We start from the raw sequence: 23,043 nt of genomic DNA, 5'->3' as shown, positions 1-23,043 counted from the left end.
AGGAGGTCTTTAGGGAATCAGACTCTCAAGTCCCTCTCTCTCTGCTCCAACACACCAGCCTTCCCCTGGCTGACACCACAGCTAGGAACATCTAAGTCAAGTACCGTCTTCCTTTCAAAGACTGGTCTGATGCCCAGATAAAGTTGGTGGCCCCCTTCAATGAGCCCCCAGATTTTCACCCTAACACCCGCAACATTTATTGGTTTCCGAGTTTCTCTGCCTTCATCAGACCTTCCATCTTTGAAGGCAAAGATGGCTTCTCTGATTTTGTATTTTGTATTTTGAAGGGGTATTTGGATTTTGAAGGGTATTTCCAGCCAGTAATGAAGGCCAAGGGCTTCCCCAGTGCCTCAAAAATGCTTTGTCAACATTTATTGGTTTCTGGGTTTCTCTGCCTTCATCAGACCCTCCATCTTTGAAGGCAAAGACGGCTGCTCTGATTTTGTATCCCCATAGCCCAGCACAGCACAGCAGCCGGCCCTGTGACAATTCCCAGGCAGAAGAATCCTAAATGGATTTGAAAATAAGCAGATTAGCCAGAGCAAGGCAATACAAATGTAAATTGGGCTTTAAACTCCTTACATTTGTATGTGGTGTAAAAACAGGGACAGCATGTCTATTGTACCCCAGTACCCCCTGGGAAAGAAGTGATTAGGGATTATAGGGACTAGGAGAGCTTGGAGCAAAGGAAGACAGACAGGAATAAGAAGAGGGAAATGGCTCGTGGCGGCTGAGCACAGGGGCTCTGCTTCTGTGGCAGTGGTGCCTGGCTCTGGCCTGAGTAACATGCCGGCAGAGATCCAAGAGTTGGGGCAGAAAAGTGGGTGCAGCCGGTTTGGCCATGAGGAGACACAAATGCCTCCAGGAGTCAGGGGATCAGATAAACGTTGGTGTGAGAAGACTGAGAGGCTGCTTTCAGCACCTTCCTGCAGAAAACGAGGTCAGATTCAAAACTTTACCAAGCAGTCCAGCAGCCAGACAAAACAGGGCTGAGGTCCCAGAGAGAATTAGAAGGACATCTGGTCTTCCCAGTCCCTTAAAACTAAAGAGCACATCTTTTAACATGACCCTGAGGGTCTGCACGATCCCTTCAAACATGGCTAATGTTGTCATCATGCTTCCCATCTCAGCTGAAGGGTACCTTCTCCTCCAGGAAGCCTCCCCTGACTTCTCAGGGTCTCTTTGAGACGTTCTCTCAAAACACCATGGACTACTCTCCTTCACAACCCTGCTCACAATTGTAATCAAATATCGATTCATTTAAAATCTGCTTCTGGGAATTCCCTGGCAGTCCAGGGAACTTGGGGCTTTCACTGCCAGGGCCCAGGTTCAAGCCCCTAGTCAGGGAATTAAGATCCTGCAAGTTGCACAGCCAAAAAATAAAAATAAATTAAATAAAATCTGTTACTACTATAAGAAGATTAACATTTTGAGAGTCAAGGCTGTTTTTTATTCTTATATCCCAGCATCCAACATTTTGCTTGGAACATATGTGAAGCCCAGTACATGCTTGTTGCATGAACAATTCAATCAACCACACAAATGAAAAATGAATTAAACAATGAATGAATAAAACTGGCATGTACATTGCGGGAGGTTTTTCAGCATCCCTGGCCTCTACTCACTGGATGCCAGGACATATCCCAGTTGGAACAATCAAAATTCTTTCCAGACTTGCTCTCTGGGGAACAAAATTGTCCCTATTGAAAGCCCCTGTTTTCCTGAATTGTTGAGTAGGTTAAATAAAATTACTTATGGCTAATTTAACACATTTTGACATGTAATATGTACATAATAAATGTAATTATTGGATTACTGCAAGCATTTAGGAGAGAGTGGGGTGGGGTGAGCAGGGCGGTCTTACTGGGAATGACAGAGAGCCCAGGGAGGTGTCACCAGCCAGTATGGCCTGTGGGCCAATATACGTTATGTCATCATACAGCTTGGGAACTCCTTGGCTAAGATCAGCTTTTATATTTTTAAATGGTTGAAAAAAGAAGCCTATTTCATGACGTGCAAGCTATTGAAAATTCACATTTCAGGGTCTAAGTGAAGTTTTATCAGCACACAGCTGTCCCTGTGGGTTTACCATCATCTACGGCTGCTTTCCCATGATAATGGTAGGGTTGAGTAGCTGTGACATTGACTCCACGGGCCTCAGAGCCTAAAATACCTACCACCTGGACTATCAGAGAAAGAGTTTGACCCCTGGTCTAGAATCTCTTGTGATCACTGTCTTCCAGGACCCAGTGGCATGACATCTGGCCTTCAGCAAAAAGCTGTCTGCCCTGCCTGGTAAAATGGGACCTAACTATCCCCCTAATAAAGAGAGGGCTAGTTGCATGAAGGAGAGCATTTATCAGCAGTGGATTGTTTGTTACACGGTTATTTTTTAAAAATGAGTTGAGATTTTTAGAAAGCTACTTTTACCCCTCTGCTCCTTTGCAACAGGAGCTAATTCAGGACAAGGATGGAGCCCAATTCTTGATGATCTCAGGGTCATATGGTCATATGGTCCAATTTCTGTATTTTAAAGATGGGGAACTGCACATAAACACACTCTCCTCTGAAACTTCAAAGTCTGATAATCTGATAAAGTACAAAGCGGCTCACATGTTTATTTTGAGGAAGACTCTTTCTGATTAGAATGGTCAGAAGGAGTTCCACTTCCCTTTTTCTAGAAACCCTGGTTAAATCTTCAACTAGAACACCCCCTTGAGCGGAAGGCCAGGTTGCCAGGAGATGTAAACAAACCAACCATCCCAAGTGGCAGTTTTCAGCTGCTTTCTCTGTTGCTCCCTTGAAACAGCAGCTGGCTCTTCTCTTACCAGGTCCCGACAGCGGGTTCATAAACATAAACCATATCCATGGTCCCATGAGGTGGGAGGAGGTGGCCGTAGTCAGGTAGGACAGATGAGGGAAGTGAGGTGTCAACAGGTGGATTCGAGTAAGATTTCACATTCTGCCTTGGCAGAGATTCCCACCAAATCTAATTTTCTGGGTTTCCATCCTCTCTGTTTTTTTGTAGCAACTGCCCTGGGGTTAAGAGACAGAGGTGATGGCTGGCTTTGCTCTGCCTGGTCCAAGACGGCAACCTATACATCACTGCCCACCTTGTTATATAGCTCCTCTTTCTATGACTCTTCTTGCAAGTCACTCTACAGCAATGAGCTGTGATCCTGGAGTCATTCTGAAGGCTCAGGATGCCCACAATTATTGGGACAAAGAGAAGTGATCTTGACTCAACTCAGAAATGCACGTGGACCTCTCTTACCGGTTAGACTAAACCCATAAGTAGCCCCAGCCTTTCCCAAAGAACATGCTAAGAAACACCAGCAAGTGAGATACTTCAGGGAAGAGAGCCATGTTGTGATGAAATCACAGGAAAACCCCACTCTTGTAACCCGTTTGGGTATCAATCAGCACATTCCAAGCTCCCAGAAATCATGCAGTGGCTTAACCTGTTTAATTTGATTTAAACCAGCTGTGGACCACAGATCATTACAAGATCCCAGTTTGGAAAATACAGTCCCAGACCATGAGGTTGGGTTCCACAAAGATGCTGGGTTCCAAAGATGACCCCCAACCTTGAAGGACAGCCTTCCCCACCCTGGTTCAACCTCCTACCACCCAGTCCTGGGGGGAAGGAAAAATCTCCTGGCAGCCTCTGAGGAAGAGTTCGAAGGAAAGGTCTAAAGCCCAGGAAACGGAGGAGAGAGGTGCCCCTCCAGATGGACAGGACCCTGGGGGCTGCTGTAGGATGCTGCCCGGAGCAGGACTCACCATTGGTGGCCGTGTTGACATAGTAGCGCCGGCCCTGAGGGGACAAGTAGCTTTGCCAGCCCGGTGGAAGGACAACAGTCTGGCTTTCCTCTCCCGGCGGAGGGGGGACCATTCCAGGCTTCTGTGGAGGAGGAAAGAAAAGGTCACACACATGTGGCATTTTTGCAACTGTCTCTCAACCGGGAAGTGAGAGGCAGATGAAGTCTCCCTAGAATGGCTCGACGCTGGTTGGGGTGGGGGCTGGTGTGGTGGCCTATAGGCCTCCCTCGGGGAGGTAACAGGCTACAGGTGTGATTATGGGGGTTGCCTGAGTATGAGGGGTGAGGAGCCCTTAGATTTTCAGAACCACCACAGAAGGGACAGCTCCCCCCAGAGGATGCGGGGTGGAGATGCTGCTCAATGAACATGGCTGGGGTTTCTCTCCTGGGCCCCTAGGAAACCACTCACAGGGATGCTGCACCTGCCTGAGGGGGTGGGGATGGGGAGGGTCACTGGAATTTGAAACTCTCCGGGACCACCAAATACAGCAGCAGACAAGGCCCAGGGACTGCTGTGGGAACCGACCAGAAGTCATTAACACGTTTCAGCAGACTGAGATGTTAAAACCTTCCATAATAAGGCATAGAATCAACGAAGATCTAGCTGGTTTTTTCTAGTCAAATGTCTAAATGGCAAAGAGAACTGGGAAGCTGAGGTGAAACAGGCTTCTTCCTTTCCATAGTATGCACTGATGTGTGGTTTAATTCTTCTAACTAAGCATGACAGTACTTTTCTTTAAAAATAAATAAATAAGGTCAGAGAAAAAGTACACAACAGAAAAACAAGATAAAGACACAAAGGATAAACGAGGTGATTTGCAGTGGTGGGATTATGAGGAATGTTTTATTCTTTTCTTTTTGCTTATCTCTCGCATCTAAATTTTTGTTAATACACACACACAACAAAAAAGTTGTGACCTAAATAAAGAACATTGAAAAATAAGAAAAAAGGGTTCAAGTTAGCCTCTCAGACAGTTGCTATTCCTTGAGAAAAAAGTTGACTAAAATCAGAATTCCAGCCACACGAGGAGAGGTGCAGTGAATTTCTCAGCAAAGCTGGATCCTGTTCAGAGATATTAAAACTCATCAGCTTTTAAGTGCCCTCAGAATCCTCCGGCCATACCCAAAGAGGCAGGTTCTGGTCACTGATGACCACTGGGAAAATAAGAGATTGAAATTGAGCAGTAGAGACACTCATTTACCAGACTGCTCTCAGCTTCTCTGAAGCTGCAAAGCCTCATGCTTCTGCTTCCTGCGGTGCCCTGCACACCCTCAGCGGGATGGGATCAATCGTAGTTGCTCCTGGGACTTGGGGTAAACACAGCCTCCCTGTGTCCCTCCATGGAGCGGTGGTATATGTTTCATTACAAATGTTCACAGTTTAATTAAAAGCCTTCCCCTATGCCCTAATGGCTTCCGACTCCCACACCTGTTAACTCACAGCACCTCTAACTCTGTGTGGAAGACTGGCTTCTAGAAGAACTACCCAGGGCTGGACAGCAGCCAGGAGGCCTCCTCCTCAGCAGAAAATGTCCACTGAGCCCAAGCACACAGCTGTGCATGTTTACCTGGGTGTCCAGACATTGCTTCAGCCCCTCTCAGATTGGAAAGTGGTCAAAACACATGCAAACCCTATGATGAGTATTGTGTTTTGTGAACATTTTGGCTGACTGGAGGTGGGAATGAAACAAGAGCGGGAAGGTCAGAGGGTTGGTTGAGGAGAGAAACGTTCTTCTGTCGGGGGCGGGGGGGCACACCCTAGAGCACGTGAGATCTTAGTTTCCTGACCAGGGATTGAACAAACTCCCGCTGCATCGAAAGCACGGAGTCTTGAAAACCGGACCACAAGGCAAGTCCCAAAAGAGAAACCTTCTAGAACCAGGTTGCTTCTGCTTGACCCCAGGTAACTTATAGAATCCATGAAGGAAAGGCCAGATTGAAGCTTGTCTAAATAACCTGGTAAAACAATGAGAGATTTTTAAGAGGTATCAGAGATGGATGTCGTCAGAAATACATTGCAGAGGAGAGATGGACCCAGAAGCACAGTGAAAACCAGCCCTCTGGCCTCTGGCTCACTATCCTGACTCATCCTCTTAGCAGCCACGTGACCTGGGGAAATGACTCAACCAGCTGTCTGTTGCCACATCTGTGAAATGGAGGGTGATGATATTAGCTGGATTGTGGAAGACACCATGGAAATTAATAACACACTAGCCACCAAGGACAGTACCTGTCACCAGCTGTGTTCAATAAATGGGGGTTCCCAGAGGAAAGGGGAGCCATTCGAGGCTGAGCAAGACCAAGTTCCACAGAGCCTCTGCCTCCTACGATGTGAAGTTCAGGGGCATGTACCTGGCCTCTGCCCCACCGTGACCGCAGATGGAATGTCACCATTCACCGTCACTTCCCTGAGGTTTCTATTTCTAGGACTGCTCAACTTAAAAGGCAAACACACACAGACGTGCAGGGGAGGCTGGCAGGTTAAGATGCTGACTCTCACACTCTGATGAGACAACCTCTCCTGTGCTGGGTGGGGTGAGTGAACTGAACCTTCCATGCCTCTGGGTCCCACCTGTGAAACAGCATCAGTGATGCCTGTCCTGTCTCTACAGCTGCGTGGTGCTGTTCTCTTTAGAAGGACTAGTGAACTCGCCTAATTCTGTAGGGTCAGAAGAAGCCCGAGTTTCCATAGAGGGGCCATGACTGCTCTCAGGTCACGCCCATCCAGGAGATGCAGGGCCCTCCAGAAGGTACCTGGGGAGGTCTCCCAGATGCTGAGCCCAGAAGGTAGGGGTGCTGAAAGAGGGGGGGGGGCACCTGGGCCAAAATGGCAAAGACGGTCTCCACCTCCCCTGTAACACGGCCACGGGGCCCCGGTCTGCACGCCATCTGGCTGTGTGTTCTGCTTCCACCTCCCACCCACAAGGCAGCCACAGTCCCCTTGTTGTCTCCCTTCTTCCAGAGAAGTCCCTCCTGTTGGCTGATTTAAAGTAAGTCAGGAATCAAAGATGTGCGGACAACTGGGCATATCAAGAGAACTGAAAACAGTGCTCAAACACAGACTTGCACACACGGTCACAGCAGCAGCACCTACAATCGACGACGGGTAGAAACAACCCAAGTATCTGTCAACTGATGAACCGACCAACAAATACCCCTCTGTTCATGGGGTTCTCCAGGCAAGAATATTGGAGTGGGTTGCCATTCCCTTCTCCACGGAATCTTGCTGACCCAGGGATTGAACCTGGGTCTCCTGCACTGCAGGCGGATTCTTTACCATCTGAGCCACCAAGGAAGCCCAAGTGTGTCCATAAAAAGGGATATTCGGTCATCCAAAGGGATAAAGTATTGATATGTGACAACACAGACGAACCTTGACATGAGGCCATGTGAAATAAGCTAGCCACAAAAGGCCACATACTCTACGATCCTGTGTAAATGAAACATCCAGAATAGAAAAATCCTCAGAGATAGAAAGCAGATGACTGGTTGCCAGGGGTTGCGGGGAGGGGAAAACAGGTACAGGGACGCCTTTCTGGGCATGATGAGAATGTTCTGGAATAGATAGTGGTGATGACTGCACAAAACTGAGAATGTATATGTGTCACTGATGATAAATTTTATGTTAGGTGTATTTTTTCTTTTAATTGGAGTATACTTGCATTACAGTGTTGCGTTAGTTTCTGCTCTATACTGAAGTGAATCAGCTATATGTGTACATACATCTCCTCCCTCTGAGACCTCCCTCCATCCCAAGCCTACCCCTCTAAGTCATCACAGAGCACCCAGCTGAGCTCCCTGTGCTTTATTCAGGTGGCGCTAGTGGTAAAGAACCCACCCGCCAATGCAAGAGACACAGGTTTGATCCCTTGGTCGGGAAGATTCCCTGGAGGAGGGCATGGCAACCCACCCCAGTATTCTTGCCTGGAGAATGCCATGGACAGAGGAGCCTGGTGAGCTATGGTCCATAGGGTTGCAAAGAGTTGAACGCACGCACACAGGTACAGGTGTATTTTAACACACACACACACACACAGAGTTGGCCTTGCCACCCGCAGGCCCTCATCTAAGTGGCCCAAACCACCATTATCTTACTTCTTGTGGTTGCGGAGGGCCAGGTCTCCTGGGAAAGCTGCCCCAGAGCAATCAAGAGGATTCAGCATGAGGAACTACCCAGTAATTAAGGTCTCTGCCAAACCTATACTTCTAATTAGTTTCCTTCCAACTTAAATCCTTCCCTTCCCTTCCCTAGTCCTGTGGCTTCTCCCCTTCCATTTCAGCAGCTCTTTCCCATGGGAATAGGAACTAGAAGCAGGGGTGAAGGGTGAGGTTGGGGGCCACACCTACAATGAAGATGATCAGAAGAAGTGGGCATCAGGGGAGATGAAACCAGTTTCCTCCAACTCAGAAATTCTTAACCTCATGCACAGAACAGCTTTGTGGGAATCAGGAAATATTGCCTCTTCTCCAGATGGGCTGGCCCCAAGTGCAAGGCTGGGTTTGGCCTCCCTTGACCTCACCTCCTCCCAGCCTGGGCCCCCTTGTTCAGGACAGAACTTGCTGAATTGTATATGACAGCCCATCCTCTGAGAATCTAAAGCAAATTCTAGCTCTTCTGCCCCCCTCTACCCGCTTCAAATGGAGACATGTGTCTACCTACTCACCCCCCTATTTCCTATGGAACATGCAGAGGTTCCACACGACTTCAGAAGCCCAGTCTAGAAGGTCCTTAAGAAACATCTGAGCTCGGACCCCATTAGCAATCACCTATCAAGACTTCCACTGCTTACCAAATGTTTACCGTGCACCAAGGACTGGACCAGGTGCCTCACACACTCATCTTTAATCATTACCACAAGGCTGCTGCAGAGATGCCATTTTCTTCCCCCATTTTAAAAGGAGGAATCTGAGACTCAGAGAGTTTAATATCTCACCCAAAGCTGCACAGCTAATTAACTGGTGAAACCAAACTTTAAAATATTAGCTTTATTCGAGAGATTTCCATCCAGTTACTCAAATCCTGGCTACCCTCAGCCCATCTCTCCCCAGCTGTCTGTGATCAGCTCTGAATCTCCACCTGGACCACCTGACATCCCAGATCTCACCCAAGGAGGATGGCACCCCAGCCTGGTCCTCCTGCCTGTCTCACGGTCTCCAAACGAACATATGCCTCCCCAGGAGACGAGCAGAAATATCACCACCCACGTGCAAGCAGTCACGTTCCCCGTCTGTGGGCTGACTTCCTTGTCTCCTTACTTAGAACAACACAACCGAAGAAAATTTTCCTCTTAGTAATGGCTACTGATTCCCCCTTGGGGTGGGAGGGGGAGAGGGGCAGAAGAGCAGGTGAACAAAGGGAAGTCACCCAGAGATTAAAACAAATCCCTCCTACAGCAGTGTTTCTCAAAGTCCCTAAGACACCCCGGACACCCCATCCATTACCTGGGATGCCGGGGTCCTGACTTCAAATCAACCTTGAGCCTGGGAAGCTGCCTTTTAACATGTTATCCTTAAGTCTCATACTCAGTGAACTCAGAAAAGAGGGTCTGCAGCTTTCCTGAGAGGGAGTGATGGAGAGAAACGATCACTTCTGAAATCAAAACTGGGAACAGAAAATTAACAGTTTATAAAAAGACAGTGTTTGGCTTCCTGGCTATGTATGAAGGAAAAGACTCCCAGCCCCTAGCCCAGACCCTTCAGAAAGACTATTTTAAGAGAGACCCAGTCTCCCTCTGCAGCCTCCAGGCAGTACAAACCCCAACACTCAGCTCCTGGTAGCCTCCTCAAGTTCAACCCAGGACTCCTTGCCCTTCAGGAGACTTGCGGGAGCACCTGGCTCTTACCTTCCACAGATGTGAGCAGATGGTCCTTGCTGGTGGTAATGGGTGGTCGTCAGACACTTGATTTCGCAGTCGGATCGGACGGGTTTAAGGTCCCCTCATTCCACGTCTTCTCACACCCCAAACCCAGAAGCAATAGAAAAGCTAAAGAAAGGCATATCCAGGAGCCCCCACACCCTACCCCCCCACACCCAGATCTATATATAACAGCGCTGAAGTTGTCAGCCTAACAAGCCACTTTCTGGCAGACCCGTTGCCATGGCAATGACTGCTAATGAGCCCAGGGCTGTGATTGGCACTGCCTGAAGGCTTCTCCACAAAGAACTCTCCAGCAAGTTCTCCTTTCTCAACCACACGGCCAGCTGGGACACCTGGGGGCAGCCAAGATGTGGCCGGGGTGCCCGGGAGCCATAGGTCCCAGGGAACCACTTTGTTACAGGTGCGCCCAGAGCAGTCCTGAACCCAACGGTCTGGAGCGGCCTCTACTGTCACTCAACACGGGCCAACCAATTAGAGACAGGGCTGCAAAGGAGCCACCGAGAAGACCAAGACCTGGTCAGGCCAGAGATGGAGAGTCAAGTCCAACCCACGCTTTCTGCTGACATGTGTTCAGAGTGGAGAGAGCCCCACACAAAGCTGGGAACGGCTACCCAAGGAAAGAGCATCTTTGGCTACAGGTTAAGAAACCAGGCATGAAGTGGGGGCCCGCCTTCCACACTGATGCCACCGGCCTGCAGGCCTGTGTCTACGAGAATTCTAGGCACCTTGCCTCTATCTCACAGGTGAAAGTATTGTTCTCTCTGGCTCTGGCAGCCTTTCTATCCATGGAGAGCAACTCACAGACACTAACTGGGGAGGAAAGGAGGACCCATGACAACAGTACAGGGCATTCTGGGAAGTGTAGTCCTCACAGTACTTTTATAGGCTGGTGGGAAGAGAATGGACGTTGACAGCATGTTCATGGTCTTCCAGTGGGTCTTCTAGGGGTTAGAGATTTGGAGACCTGGCCAGAGTGAAGGGGAGGAGGTGTAAGAGGCAGAAGAGGTGGTGGAGAAGGAGGAGGCAGAGGGGAAGCAGGTGGAAACAGAAGAGAGGCCACACAAGAAAGAAACATTCCGGAAGGCAAGGCCTTGTCCATCTTGTTCTTACCTTTACTCTAAGCTCAGTATTCAGAATACTGGATGGATGGACGGACGGATAAATGAACGGAAACTGGGAACTGTAACAGAAACTAGGCTTCAAACAGATTTGAGAGGCTTTCTCACCAAACAAGTAGACAGAGAACAGCAATCTAAGCAATGTATGTGGCAGTGGTAAAGAATCTGCCTTTCAAAGCAGGAGATGCAAGAGATCTGGGTTCGAATCCTGGTCTGGGAAGATCCTCTAGAAAAAAGGAATGCCAACCCACTCCAGAGGAGCCTGACAGGCTATAGTCCATGGGGTCACAAAGATTGGGACATGACTGAGCACGCACGCACGCACGCACGCACACACACACACACACACACACACACACCCCCCCAATGAACACATCCCAGCTCTTCCACACACACACACACACCCACACACCCACACACACACACACACCCACACACACACACACACACCCCCCCCAATGAACACATCCCAGCTCTTCATGGATCTGACTGAACAGACTGTTCAAGTACAGGGAGGTAGGGAGACGAGATAATACAGTGTTTTTTCAAGTGTAGGAAATAAACTGAGGAACAGCATCCGGAAGCCTCAGGAGCAGCACAAATTTCTACTCATGAGCTCATCTGATCTCCAGAAGAAAAAATTCCAGAAAACCATCGAGTGACCGCAAAAGAGGGCAGGAATGTACAGCATTTATGCTACAAAAGTCATAAGGAGAGAACAAACTAATGAAGAAAAGGCAAATTTGTTTTAAAAAGTGATATAAAAAAGGGACAGAATGTGCTCAAAACTGTACGGAAACTTAAAAGATAGTGACAGAAGGAACAGCCACACTGGTTGCAACAGAATATAAAATCAGTATTGCAAAAAGGAAAAAAAAAAAAAAAAAAGAATCAGTTATGGACAAAACAAACTGAAGATTTTTTTTCCCCCCCGGAATGCAAAAGGAAATGGGAAAACATGAAAACGGAATCAACAGAAGAGCAGGCCAAGGTGCCAGGTATTCCCGAAGAAGAAACTAGAACAAAAGCCAAAACAGAAAAAGAAACTGAACAAAGATTTTTGGGGTGGGGGAACTTTCCTCAGCTCAAAGACGACACACAGGAAGGTCCTGTACTACTCCAGGCAAAATGGGATTTCAAAGCCCAACAACAAGCCGACACCCTCTAACAACACATTTTTACAGCCAGAAAGGATGAAGTCCTACAACCCTTTAAGTGGGAGGAGGAGGAGGGTGTCTCCAGTAAAGCAGCATAAATAAAGGCCCTCAGCTCCTTGGAATTCCAATGGAATTCCACGATTCCGTTGTGGAATTGTTTGTTAATTGGATTGGATTGTTACGTAGAAAATGCTGAGGCCATTCTATGCGGCCACTATGTCACATGTCTTTCACTATGTCACTTTGTCTTTCATGAATGAAATCGCTCAAAATACACTGCTCTACCAGTAAGGGCTCAGGATATTTACCAATCAAGTGCTTAAAAGATGCACTCCAACTCCTTGTCTGTATCAGCTACCTTCCACAATCCCCCCCAACTGAAGCCACCACTGTTCTCCATCCACGATGATGCTAAAGGAAGCCTCACACCGTGGGTGAGACTGGTATCCACTCTGAGAAGTGAACATCAGTGCCATGGGGGCTCTCTCCCAGCACCCACAAAGCTGCCAGCCCTGGGCCCGGAGGCTGAACTACTTTGAGCATTGCAGACATGTCTGGCTCCTGAAGACTCAGTGAGGGTCCCGGGAACTCTGAATATCCATCAGCAAGCCCCCACCCCACCCTCCACCCAGTGCCTCCCTGGGGGCCCATCAATTCACTGGGCATGTTTCTTAGGACTGAATAGGCAGAGGACAGAAAACAATCAACTCTGTATTTTCTGACCCTGAAAAGGAAGGGAGTGATCTGGTGAACCAGGAATTTTGATGAACACAATTACAATGTAGCCCATGCAAGGGTACAGGAAGTCAACTCTCACAGGAAAACTTGCTCAACTGGAAACCATGGGGTCTCCAGCAAGGCAAGGATGGATGAGAAGTTTTGCAAGCAATACCACAAATTATGAGAATGAATTGGATGAATGAACCCTCTAAGTTCAGAGGCCATTTCATGGCCTTGCAGCGTCCGGGGGCCAAGCAGTAGAGAGTAAGAAGGAACGGATAGTGTTGGAAGTGGCTTCTGTACCAGCCCTGCACACATTCTTACATGAGCCCTACTTCACCGACCCTGGAGGAAAGACATTTTATTACTGTTGCCCCTTCCATACAGATATAAATCAGAAGAGTCAATTAACAGGGTTTTAGAGAAGACAATGCAAGAGATGGGGAATTCTCAGTGGCTGGTATTTTTCCTGGGGCACCATCCAGCATGGCTGGGATTTGAGAGGGGCTCACTCCTCAGAGTCTCCTGGGAGAATCTCCACATTGACTGAACAGCATCAACGTGCCACTGAATACCACAATCGCTCTTGCTGCTTACAGACGAGTTTGGGAGCAGGAAACCAGAGTCCTCCTGGCCATGCTGAGGGCCACGTGGTAGCGGGGGAGGGGTGGGGGTTCCTGTGGGTGTTCCTGAAATATGGAGAACGCTCCAGGAGTAAGACAGAAGCCACAGCTGTATCCCCACCTCGGAGTCTGGAGAGCCTTGGGGAACCCCGGAGAAAGCCCCTAACGCCTGTCCCGTGTCTCAGGTGTGTCTCATCCTGATGTTTCCGCGCTCTAAAGGGCAAGGTGGTGCGCTCCCGGCAGCTGGTTCCAACTTCTGAGCAGGAAAAACCCAAGTGATTCTGCTCTCCAGCTTGTGATTCACAGAGACATTTTATTCAAACTCAGCTTCCTGATGGGCTATTGAGAATGTCGGCTCCCTTCCTCCCACCCCTCCCCTGACAGATTAAAAATAGCAAGGGCTGTTCTGACATCCTACCTCCACTTTGGGAGTATCAGCAGAAAACACAGGGGTCCAGGCTTAGAGAGGCTGCGTTCCCAGGCAACGAGCTGTAATTCACGTGGTCCCCTTTGCCTCCCTGGACTTCTGTCTCTTCATCTGTGAAACCAGGGGTTACGAGCCCTCAAACACTGGGGTTCTACACCCCAAGGAGCATCTTTCATAACAGAGCCCAAAACTACCATGAGGGAAATCTCAAGGCGTTTAAATGACTGGCGCGAACTTGCAAAAGCCTCCACCACATAAACAAGAGAGATGGCAGAAACCGCCTGGTGAGGAACATAAATGTTCATGAAACTACCCCCCCCCACCACCTTTTTATGCACAATTTCCCCCCAAACTCCTCTGGGCTCCAGAAGCAGAGATCTGAAACTCCTTTGATCTAGAACTACTGTTTCATTCTTGCAGACTAGGGATTGGTGGGAAAGAGAACAGTGAAGTGATAACAGCAATTGGAAATCATTAAATTTATGCCTGGGACTTCCATGGTGGTCCAATGGTTAAGACTTCACCTTCCAATGCAGGGAGTATGGGTTTGATGCCGGATCAGAAGGTTAAGATCCCAAATGCCTCGTGGTGGGGGGAAAAAAAATCAACAACACAAAACAGAAGCAATATTGTAACAAGTTCAATAAAGACTTTTAAAATCATCCACATTAAAAAAAAATTCTTTAAAATAAAAATCTATGCCCAAAATTTCCCAGGGGACTCAGTGGTAAAGAATCTTCCTGCCTAGCAGGAGACACAAGAGATGTGTTTGATCCCTGGGTGGGGAAGATTCCCTGGAGAAGGAAATGGCAACCCACTCCAGTATTCCTGCCTGGGAAATCCCACAGACAGAGAAGCCTGGCGGGCTGCAGTCCACCGGGTTGCAAAGAGTCAGACACAACTTAGTGACTGAACAGTAGCGGTTGGATAACTGAACTGTGGGCAATATACCTGAAACCTCTATGGGGAGACAGAACACTGAATTCTCCTTTTTCTGCCACAGGTCACCATTCCAGCCTCTTCATGGCTGTAACATCTCTGTGTTTCAGAGGAAGGAATTGGGGTAAAGTGTAACACTTCCCTTAGATGAGATGGTTGGATAGCATCATCAACTCAATGGACATGACTTTGAGCAAACTCTGGGACATAGTGGAGGAGAGGGAAGTGTGGCTGCAATCCATGGGGTTGCAAAGAGTTGGACACAACTTAGGGACTGAACAACATAGTTGTAAAGGATCTCAAAATGCATACTAGAAGAAGATCCGGTGGGGAAAAGGCCAAAAAAGAAAAAAAGCATCCCAGATTTTCTATACTACTTTATAATGACATCAATTATCCCATTCTAGAAGGTACTTTTGCAGGACATTTGAGGCTCATCCACAAGCAACACCCTCCCTAGGGAGCTCCTAGTAGGGTGAAGGCCCTTCTAGATGATTCCAAGTCCAATTTCCCTTTGCAAAGTAAAAAGCCTGGGAAAAAAGAGAATTTTGCCAACACTTGGTATTGGAAAGGGAAAAAGTAAGAAAAAGAAATACACCCTTCCTTCAGTATTAAGGTGCAAAACCCCAAAATACTTTATGCCATTCCTGGCACTCTTATAAGTTGTTATGACTCTGAAGAAAACTCCATAATCAAGTTTCCCAAGCATTCTGTTCTGTTCAAAATGTATTTTAGAAGCTCAGAAGTCAGTCAGGGAGTTGAAAGTCGCTAGTCCGGGCAGTCAGAGGCTTGGGAACCTCATGGAAAGCAGCCTGCCTGCCAGAAGAGGAGCTTCAAAGACAGGTGACACAGTTGTTGCCCACAGCTGCTCCGGGGACAAAAGCAGGCTTCCTCCAGGAAAGCTGGTACTGTCTGAAAGGGAGGCAGAGTAGAGCTCACCAGGGCACAAAGGTGAGGGTCTCTGATGCTCTGTCTGCGGCCGAGATTCAGATGATCCAGCTTCATGGATGCTGCTCTCAGGACCACAGGGACCACAAGGAACCTGGGGTGACCAGTCTTCTCCCCGTAGGGACGAATTCCAGTTACTGTGCAGTGCCAACGACGTGTGCTCCCAAGGATTCCAATCAAAGACTTCCAACTCTGTGAACTTGTTCCCGGTGATTCCTAATGGGCGCAGAACCATGAGCACCAGAGGGAGATTAAGGCTAAGAGGGGTTGGAACTGTGACTGTGAGTCAGAAGGAGTGACAGGGAACCCAAGTCAGCTGCCATTTTTGGAGCTCAGCTCCTGGTGCCTATGAAACTAGACAAGTGGGACATCCAAGGACATGGCTGTTGAGTTTTGGGGTCTACCAGTGCTCTTGGGGCATCGTGAATAGAATACGGACCCAGCATGGCCACTGTCTCGCTGTAAGATCTTGAGCAACATACTTCATCTCTGCTGGTACGGAATTTCCTCATTTCAACCATACGGAAGTTGGACAAGATGGTGTCCAGGGTTGAGTTTGTTTCTGCTTAAAATATACAGCCTGATCCTCAATGATCCTAGATGTTAGTATAACTCTTTGAGGGATGTGCCATATTTGTAGGAGGGGAAAAAGTCATGTTCAAGGGTAGACATGGGGTTCAGAGGTATGAGACAGCCTGGAATGCTGCCTTAACCTCAACCACTTGCGCTTGTGCCTCACTGCCTCGGAGTTCAGTGACTCTGCCTCTCACTATGGGACATTCTGGTGAGTTATGTCCTGATGGCCCATGTCCGCCTCTTCCCTGTCACTCCTACAGCCACACATGGCTGCTGTCTGTTTTGCCTAAAACCAGACATCCAGCTGGTGTTCTGAGATTCTAGATATCTGAAGTTAGAATCCGCCCCGTATCCAAGGCAGGCTCTGGAGAAACTGTTCTGAACCGGCCGGCAAACAGTGGCCTCTGCTCACCACTCACTCTGTAACCCGCCAATGGCTGGTGCCCTACACACCTTGTTCTCTTGCCAAGAGCTTTACCGGGCTCCTCCCCACTCCCTGAATGCCCCTCAGTGTTCATCTCCTTGCTAATCCCGTCTTCCCTGTAAACCTCCCTGCTGCCACCCACAGCCATGGCCAGACCCGCCTGGCGCTCTGCAGCCAGGTCCTGAGCAACGGTAACTGTCGGCCCTGGACTGATAGTGTCTGGGTTCTTTACAACGGTCCTTCTCCAAGTGTGGTCCCTCAGCCAGCAGCTGGGGCGTCCTCTGCGAGGTGGTTAGAAACACAGGGTCCTGGGCCCCACCCTACAGCTAGGCTCTCCACTGCAAAGGTCCTGGTGTAATTCAGATGCACTTTTGAAAGCAGGTCACATGACCAGTCAGAGGCTAACAAACATCATCTCTCCTCCTCCTTACAGGTGCAGGACCCTATCAGAAGTCATGTCAAAATCAGAGATGCTGGTTCTGACCTAGCCAGGGGGGTAGAAAGTACTGGAACATCCATCATCTTTAGGGCGGTCACTGCTGCCGCCACCAAGTTGGACAGAAGCAACGAGCCCAACCTGGAACCCTAGTGTCAATACTGGATTAACTGGGCAGACACCCAACTACCTTCTGGGGACATGTGTCCTTTAATGGACTTTTATTGCCCACTGTCCCAGCTGGAACTGGGTCACAGAGCAGGGGATTGGCAGGTGGGCAGAAACCAGGATGTGGGAGAAGTTAGGCAATGGAGGCAAGACCTGAACTCTAATCCCCATCATAGTAAAACTCACGTCACCACACTGCTTCTCCATCACACTGAACTAAACTGCCTTTCCAGGTAGCAAGATGGAGGCAAGACTCCCTTTCCCCCCACAAACATTCCCTTTTCTGTCTTTTCCCCCTCCTTCCCTGCTTTCTCAAGCATCAGCCCATACCTTCCCTTCCCCCCATCACTCTGGCCTCAGACCCATGAAAGGTGCCCTGACACTCCAGACTTCGTAAACTCAGCATTTGGGAGCCTATATCTCAGAGAGTTCTCAGAACTGCCTCTCTGCAATGACGAACTCATCCCAGAAACACGCAGAGAAAAGCCAGCTGCCCACACGTCGGCAGGTGAGCGAGATCGAGTCTTACCATCGGAGGTGAGCTCATCTTCTCTGGGGGCTGCAAACTCAGGATCCTGTGTGAGGTCTCCGAGCTGCCAGCTTCTTCACCATGGGCCCCCTGTGCGGGAAATGAGGCCCAGGCGGGCAGCTACCCCAGGGTCAGAGCTCGGAGCAGCCCGGAGGATGTTCCTGTGGCTTTTCACACCGCTGTTCTTTCACAAAGAACCCACTACATTGCACAGTTCCTTCCAAATCTGCTCCAGCTCTTGTGAGGAAATCAACGATGCATTCTGGACTTTCCAGATGCAAAGGGTCCGGAGGCTTGCTTGCTTGCTTTTTTTTGCACTCTCTCTTTTTCCCCTTTCTCAGCTAAAAAAAAAGCTGGCTGAGGTCAGGACACACAATGGCCAAGCCTGTGTCACTGACCAGTTGCCTCCCACCCCCAGGCCTGTGGACAAGAGCTCCTTTGTCCACTGTATTTTAGGCGGGACTCCCTGGGTCTGCCCAGGCCCTGCAAGGGAATGTTCCGCCAACTTCTTCCCAAACCGAAGTCACGGCTCTGGCCCCGGCTCCGGCCCCAGCTGTGCAAACCTAAGGCCAGATAAAAACCAACGTAAAAAGGATGGAGAATGTCCTCCCAAAGAACCATCGTATTACACCCGTCCAGGGCTGAAAAGCTCAAGCTCCTGGAGAAACAAGACAAGGGTTCTCTGCCTTCACTCTGCCCTCGTCACTCCCAAACCTGGACAGATAGATAGAGGATAAAAGAGGAGGCGATGCCAGGCATCTCAGACGAAAATAGGCTAGGGACCACAGATCTGTTGGTTTCATGTGAAGGAAGGACTGGACTCTGAGAGCAACACTGTCTGCAACAATGACATGAGTTTGGCAAGGACTTGGCCCCTTGGTGAATCTATCCTGTCACTCTGCTTACAAAGCTTTTTGGAACAGATGAAGGTTTAGCACTTACAAGCGCCCTGCCTTTCTGGGTTCGCTTTCAGATGCAAATCTTAGGGATTTCAGAAACTGATTCTTGACATCGAAATAAATATGGTTTTCTGGAGGGACCAAGGTCCCAAGGACTGGGTCAGTTCAGTTCAGTTCAGTCGCTCAGTCGTGTCCGACTCTTTGCGACCCCATGAATCGCAGCATGCCAGGCCTCCCTGTCCATCACCAACTCCCGGAGTTCACCCAAACTCATGTGCATCAAGTCGGTGATGCCATCCAGCCATCTCATCCTCTGTCGTCCCCCTCTCCTCCTGCCCCCAATCCTGACCAACCTAGATAGCATATTAAAAAGCAGAGATATTACTTTGCCAAGAAAGGTCCGTCTAGTCAGGTCTATGGTATTTCCAGTGGTCATGTATGGATGTGAGAGTTGGACTATGAAGAAAGCTGAGTGCCGAAGAATTGATGCTTTTGAACTGTGGTGTTGGAGAAGACTCTTGAGAGTCCTTTGGACTGCAAGGAGAACCAACCAGTCCATGCTAAGAGAGACCAGTCCTGGGTATTCATTGGAGGGACTAATGCTGAGACTGAAACTCCAATACTTTGGCCACCTCATGCAAAGAGTTGACTCATTGGAAAAAAAGACTGGGTGGTTTCCTATAAGTCATCACTTCTCTCAAACACATGAATGAAGTGTCTAAGTAGGTTTCAATGCCAGCCCTTGGTTGGGGCTGGGACATCAGTTCTATTGACTAGGGACACAGTCTGATCAAGGTCATGTCTTTTCTGGTTCACTGCTTACTAGCTGTGACACACAGGGCAAGACCTCTAAGCTTTGGTTCCTTCAACTCTAAAAGAGAAAGAGTACCTCTCCCAAAAGGTTGTTGTGAGGATTTAAAGGGGGAGAGAATCCATGTAAATACTTAGCACAGTGCGGGGGAGATGTGAGTTATTACTGTTGATGTTGTTATCATCAGGGGCTGAAGGAGTCGGCACTGCAGCTTCCCTGGACACAAAAAAGTTTAGACTCAACAACAAAAAACAAACAACCCGATTTTACAAGGATATTTCTCTAAAGAAGACACACAAATGGCCAATAAGTGAGTGAAGCAACATTCATGTCTCTAGTCATTAGGGAAACCGGGAAATGCAAATTCAAACCACAATGAGATAACACCAGTTGGGCTTCCCTGGTGGCTCAGATGGTAAAGAATCTGGCTGCAATGTGGGAGACCTGGGTTCAATCCCTGGGACAGGAAGATTTCCCCCGGAGAAGGAAATGGCAACCCACTCCAGTATTCTTGCCTGGGGCATCCCCTAGACAGAGGAGCCTGGCGGGCTACAGTCCACGGGGTCGCAAAGAGTCGGACACGACTGAGCACACGGCATGCACGCAGTCTATACATAGGCTTATATCTACATTTGTAAAATGGTCCCAAACCAGCCACTGAAAGAAGTGAGCACATATCCAGAGGTGAGGGTCCTCCCCTGGCTGCTGGATTATCTCCTTTCTGTGGCTGGAAGGGAAGACCAGGTGCAAACCCACACCTTGAGCTGTGGGACCAGAGATGCCCTGGAACACAAAGCAAGGTCCTTCTCTGCTCCTGGAAATGGGCTCCCACCCAGGAGAAGATGAGAGCAAACTTCATTTGCACCTAGACAGCCAAGACCCTTACCTTCAAGCCCTCTGGGGTTGATTTTTTAAAATACATGTATTTATTTATTTGGCTGGGCTTCCCTGGTGGCTTAGATGGTAAAGAATCTGCCTGCAAAGCGGGAGACCTGGGTTCATCCCTGGGATGGGAAGATCCCCTGGAGGAAGGCATGGCAAGCCCCTCCAGCATGCCAGGACTTAGTTGCGGCATTCAGGATCTTCGAACTTCATTGCAGTATGCAGGATCTTTACTTGCAGCATGCAAACTCCTCATTGCAGCATGTGGGATCTAGTTCTCTGATCAGGGATCGAACCTGGGCCCCCTACATTGGAAGGCGGATTCTTAGCCACTGGACCACCAGGGAAGTGCCAGCCCTCTGGTTTTGCTGGAATTAAAATGTCAATGGAAGTTATTACAGCCCATGACTTCCTGTTTTTATAACAGCAAAGAGGGGACCCTTTTCAGGCCATTCAGCCCCAATGCGGCTCTGACCTTGCACCACAAAGACGAGCTGATACAACCACAGACAATAATGCCTTGACGTAGGCAACACAGAAGTCACCATCATGGTGGTTCTCCAGCCAGAGGCAAGGGCCCCTTCTGGACCATTATAATCCAGGAGGTTGATCTGCTCTGACCTGAACTAGATAGAGCAGAAATAAAAGTTCTGCAGAGATTTTGGTCTTTAGGATTCACCCAAGTTAACATTTACTCATATACACATTCTAATAGGTCTCCTCTTTGGGGTTATCCTAGCATTCAATCCAGAAGTCATATTTCTTTTGCTTTACGAATAGTCCTCTACCATTACAGTTGGCTGTGAAAAAGCACAAATTGTTCATTTCCTTCTGGTCCCTGAAAATAAATATGTCTCTACCTATGGAGCCCCATGATCCAAAAGCAAAAGGACCCACAATCGTTTCCACCAAGCTTTATTTTCCCCAAGTTGAATGGAGTTAGATGCAACCAACCTTCCTGTAATTATTATTTTTTTCAGTCAAGTTGAACGCTGTCAACCAAAATAGGCCACGTTTGCTGAGGGACCCCTGTTGGACAAATTGTGTTGTCTTGTAATGATAATTAATAAGAAAGAACATCTGGGGATGGTGATGACTCACTTTTTCTAAATGCTTCAGAGTGATGAAGGGAGAAATTATTCACCAGCCTGTGGAGTCTCTATAGTACAGGGTCTCAAAGACACCCGGGCACCCCATATGCAGCCCCTTGGCTTCCTTCTCCAGGGGATCTTCCCGACCCAGGGATCGAACCTGGGTCTCCCGCATTACAGGCAGACGCTTTACCATCTGAGCCACCAGGGAAGAATGCACCTGATCCATCAAGAAACTAATAACTAATCAAGCTCATAAGTAATCAAGTTACTAATGACCCCTTCCTGAATGCTGTGGATGACGCAGGCAAGTATTACATGTAGGACCTGACTTTTAAAAATTTGGAAGGTAATAAGCCACAGACAAACACAAATGTTAAGGAAAAAAAAGAAGAACCATACAGAGGAGTCTGTAAGGAGCACCAACTGATAAGTTGGTGGACAACAGGATCTTTCAGAATCCAGAGGAGGGCAGAGCACTTTCATCTGGGAGGCGGAGGGGCGGCTCCTCAGAAGATACAGAATTTGCTGGACAGCAGGGTTGAAAAGAAGGGCTTGACCGGAGCAGGAAGACACTAAGTAAGAAGTAGAATAAGCTTCGGTAACTGATGAGACGTCAGAGGAAGGAGAAATAGTAAAAGTCAACCCCAAAGGGAGCAAGGGAAGCTAGAACCAGTCGCCCAGTGATCCAGCCATTAAGAGCCATTTGGGAGGTTGTGGTGGAGTCTGTTGTTGACACGTCCAAGTTCAAAGTGATCACCGGGCAGCTGCGGTGAGTCCAGCACATGGAACTGGAGCACCTGCACGGAGATGATGGTGAAATCCTATAGGTCAGGGATCCCCAACCTCCAGGATCTAAAGCCTGAGGATTTGAGGTAGAGCCAATGTAATAGTAACGGAAGTGAAGTGCGAAATAAATGTAATGCACTTGAATCATCCCCAAACCATCCCTTACTCAAGTCTGTGGGAAAATTGTCTTCCAGGAAACTGTGCCAAAAAGACTGGGTACTGCTGCTCCAGGTCAATGCTGAGTTCATGCAGAAAGGATGCACAGGGGAACCTACTGGGGTGGGAGAAGGGGGTGTCACATTCAAGTCGCAGGAGAATGCATCCATCCCACCTCCACGCCCTCCATCTCCACGGGCCTCTCTCGGGACTCTTAAAGGCAAAGAAAAAAACCCAGGTCTTAATCTGTTCCCCCTCCAAACCGGCCCAATGCCTCATATGCAGGGGCTACATGATGGGGAATGGATGGATGCAGGTTCTGAGAATCAGAGTCATAGGAAGCGATGTGGAGGGGATCTTAGGAAGAAATATGGAGTTAAGTGTCCACGTGAGATAATGAAAAAAGTGCTTGCTGACTACAGAGAGGCTCTTTCCCCTGCTAATCTCAGAAAGAGGAATATGGAAGTAAGGTGGGTATGGAAATCTGAACACGGGCAGACAAGGTGTCAGTGAGCCTGAGGATGCACAGCAAAGCGAGGGAACAGAGAGATGTTCCTCAGAAGAAAGCAAGAAAGAGGACGTGGCTGAATGTAGACAGTGGCCAGCCCAGCCTACCTGGCCACACAATGTCTCCTGTGAAGTGATTGGCA

General features: G+C 48.6%; 1 protein-coding gene and 1 non-coding gene across 7 annotated transcripts in view; both read right to left on the bottom strand.

The window, feature by feature from the left end:
- The window catches only part of GAS7 (growth arrest specific 7), a 203,245-nt gene that overhangs the window by 79,431 nt on the left and 100,771 nt on the right, over positions 1–23,043 (bottom strand). For 4 of the 6 annotated variants that reach the window (XM_040243349.1, XM_040243347.1, XM_040243348.1 and 1 more), the window contains exon 2: positions 3,784–3,904. In XM_040243349.1, the coding sequence (XP_040099283.1) occupies positions 3,784–3,904 (121 nt within the window). Of the gene's footprint in view, positions 1–3,783; positions 3,905–9,664; positions 9,850–17,765; positions 18,379–23,043 lie in introns of those variants that run through there. The other 2 variants (XM_040243350.1, XM_040243351.1) reach the window with 2 other exon arrangements.
- Positions 21,588–21,659, bottom strand: TRNAY-GUA. Its single transcript has one exon. It is a non-coding gene; the product is annotated as a tRNA-Tyr (tRNA).

Source organism: Oryx dammah, unplaced genomic scaffold, assembly GCF_014754425.2.
Source record: "Oryx dammah isolate SB20612 unplaced genomic scaffold, SCBI_Odam_1.1 HiC_scaffold_8, whole genome shotgun sequence".
NCBI lineage: Eukaryota > Metazoa > Chordata > Mammalia > Artiodactyla > Bovidae > Oryx > Oryx dammah.
Note: the sequence above shows the minus strand (reverse complement) of the source record. Positions and strands in the feature narration are given on the sequence as shown.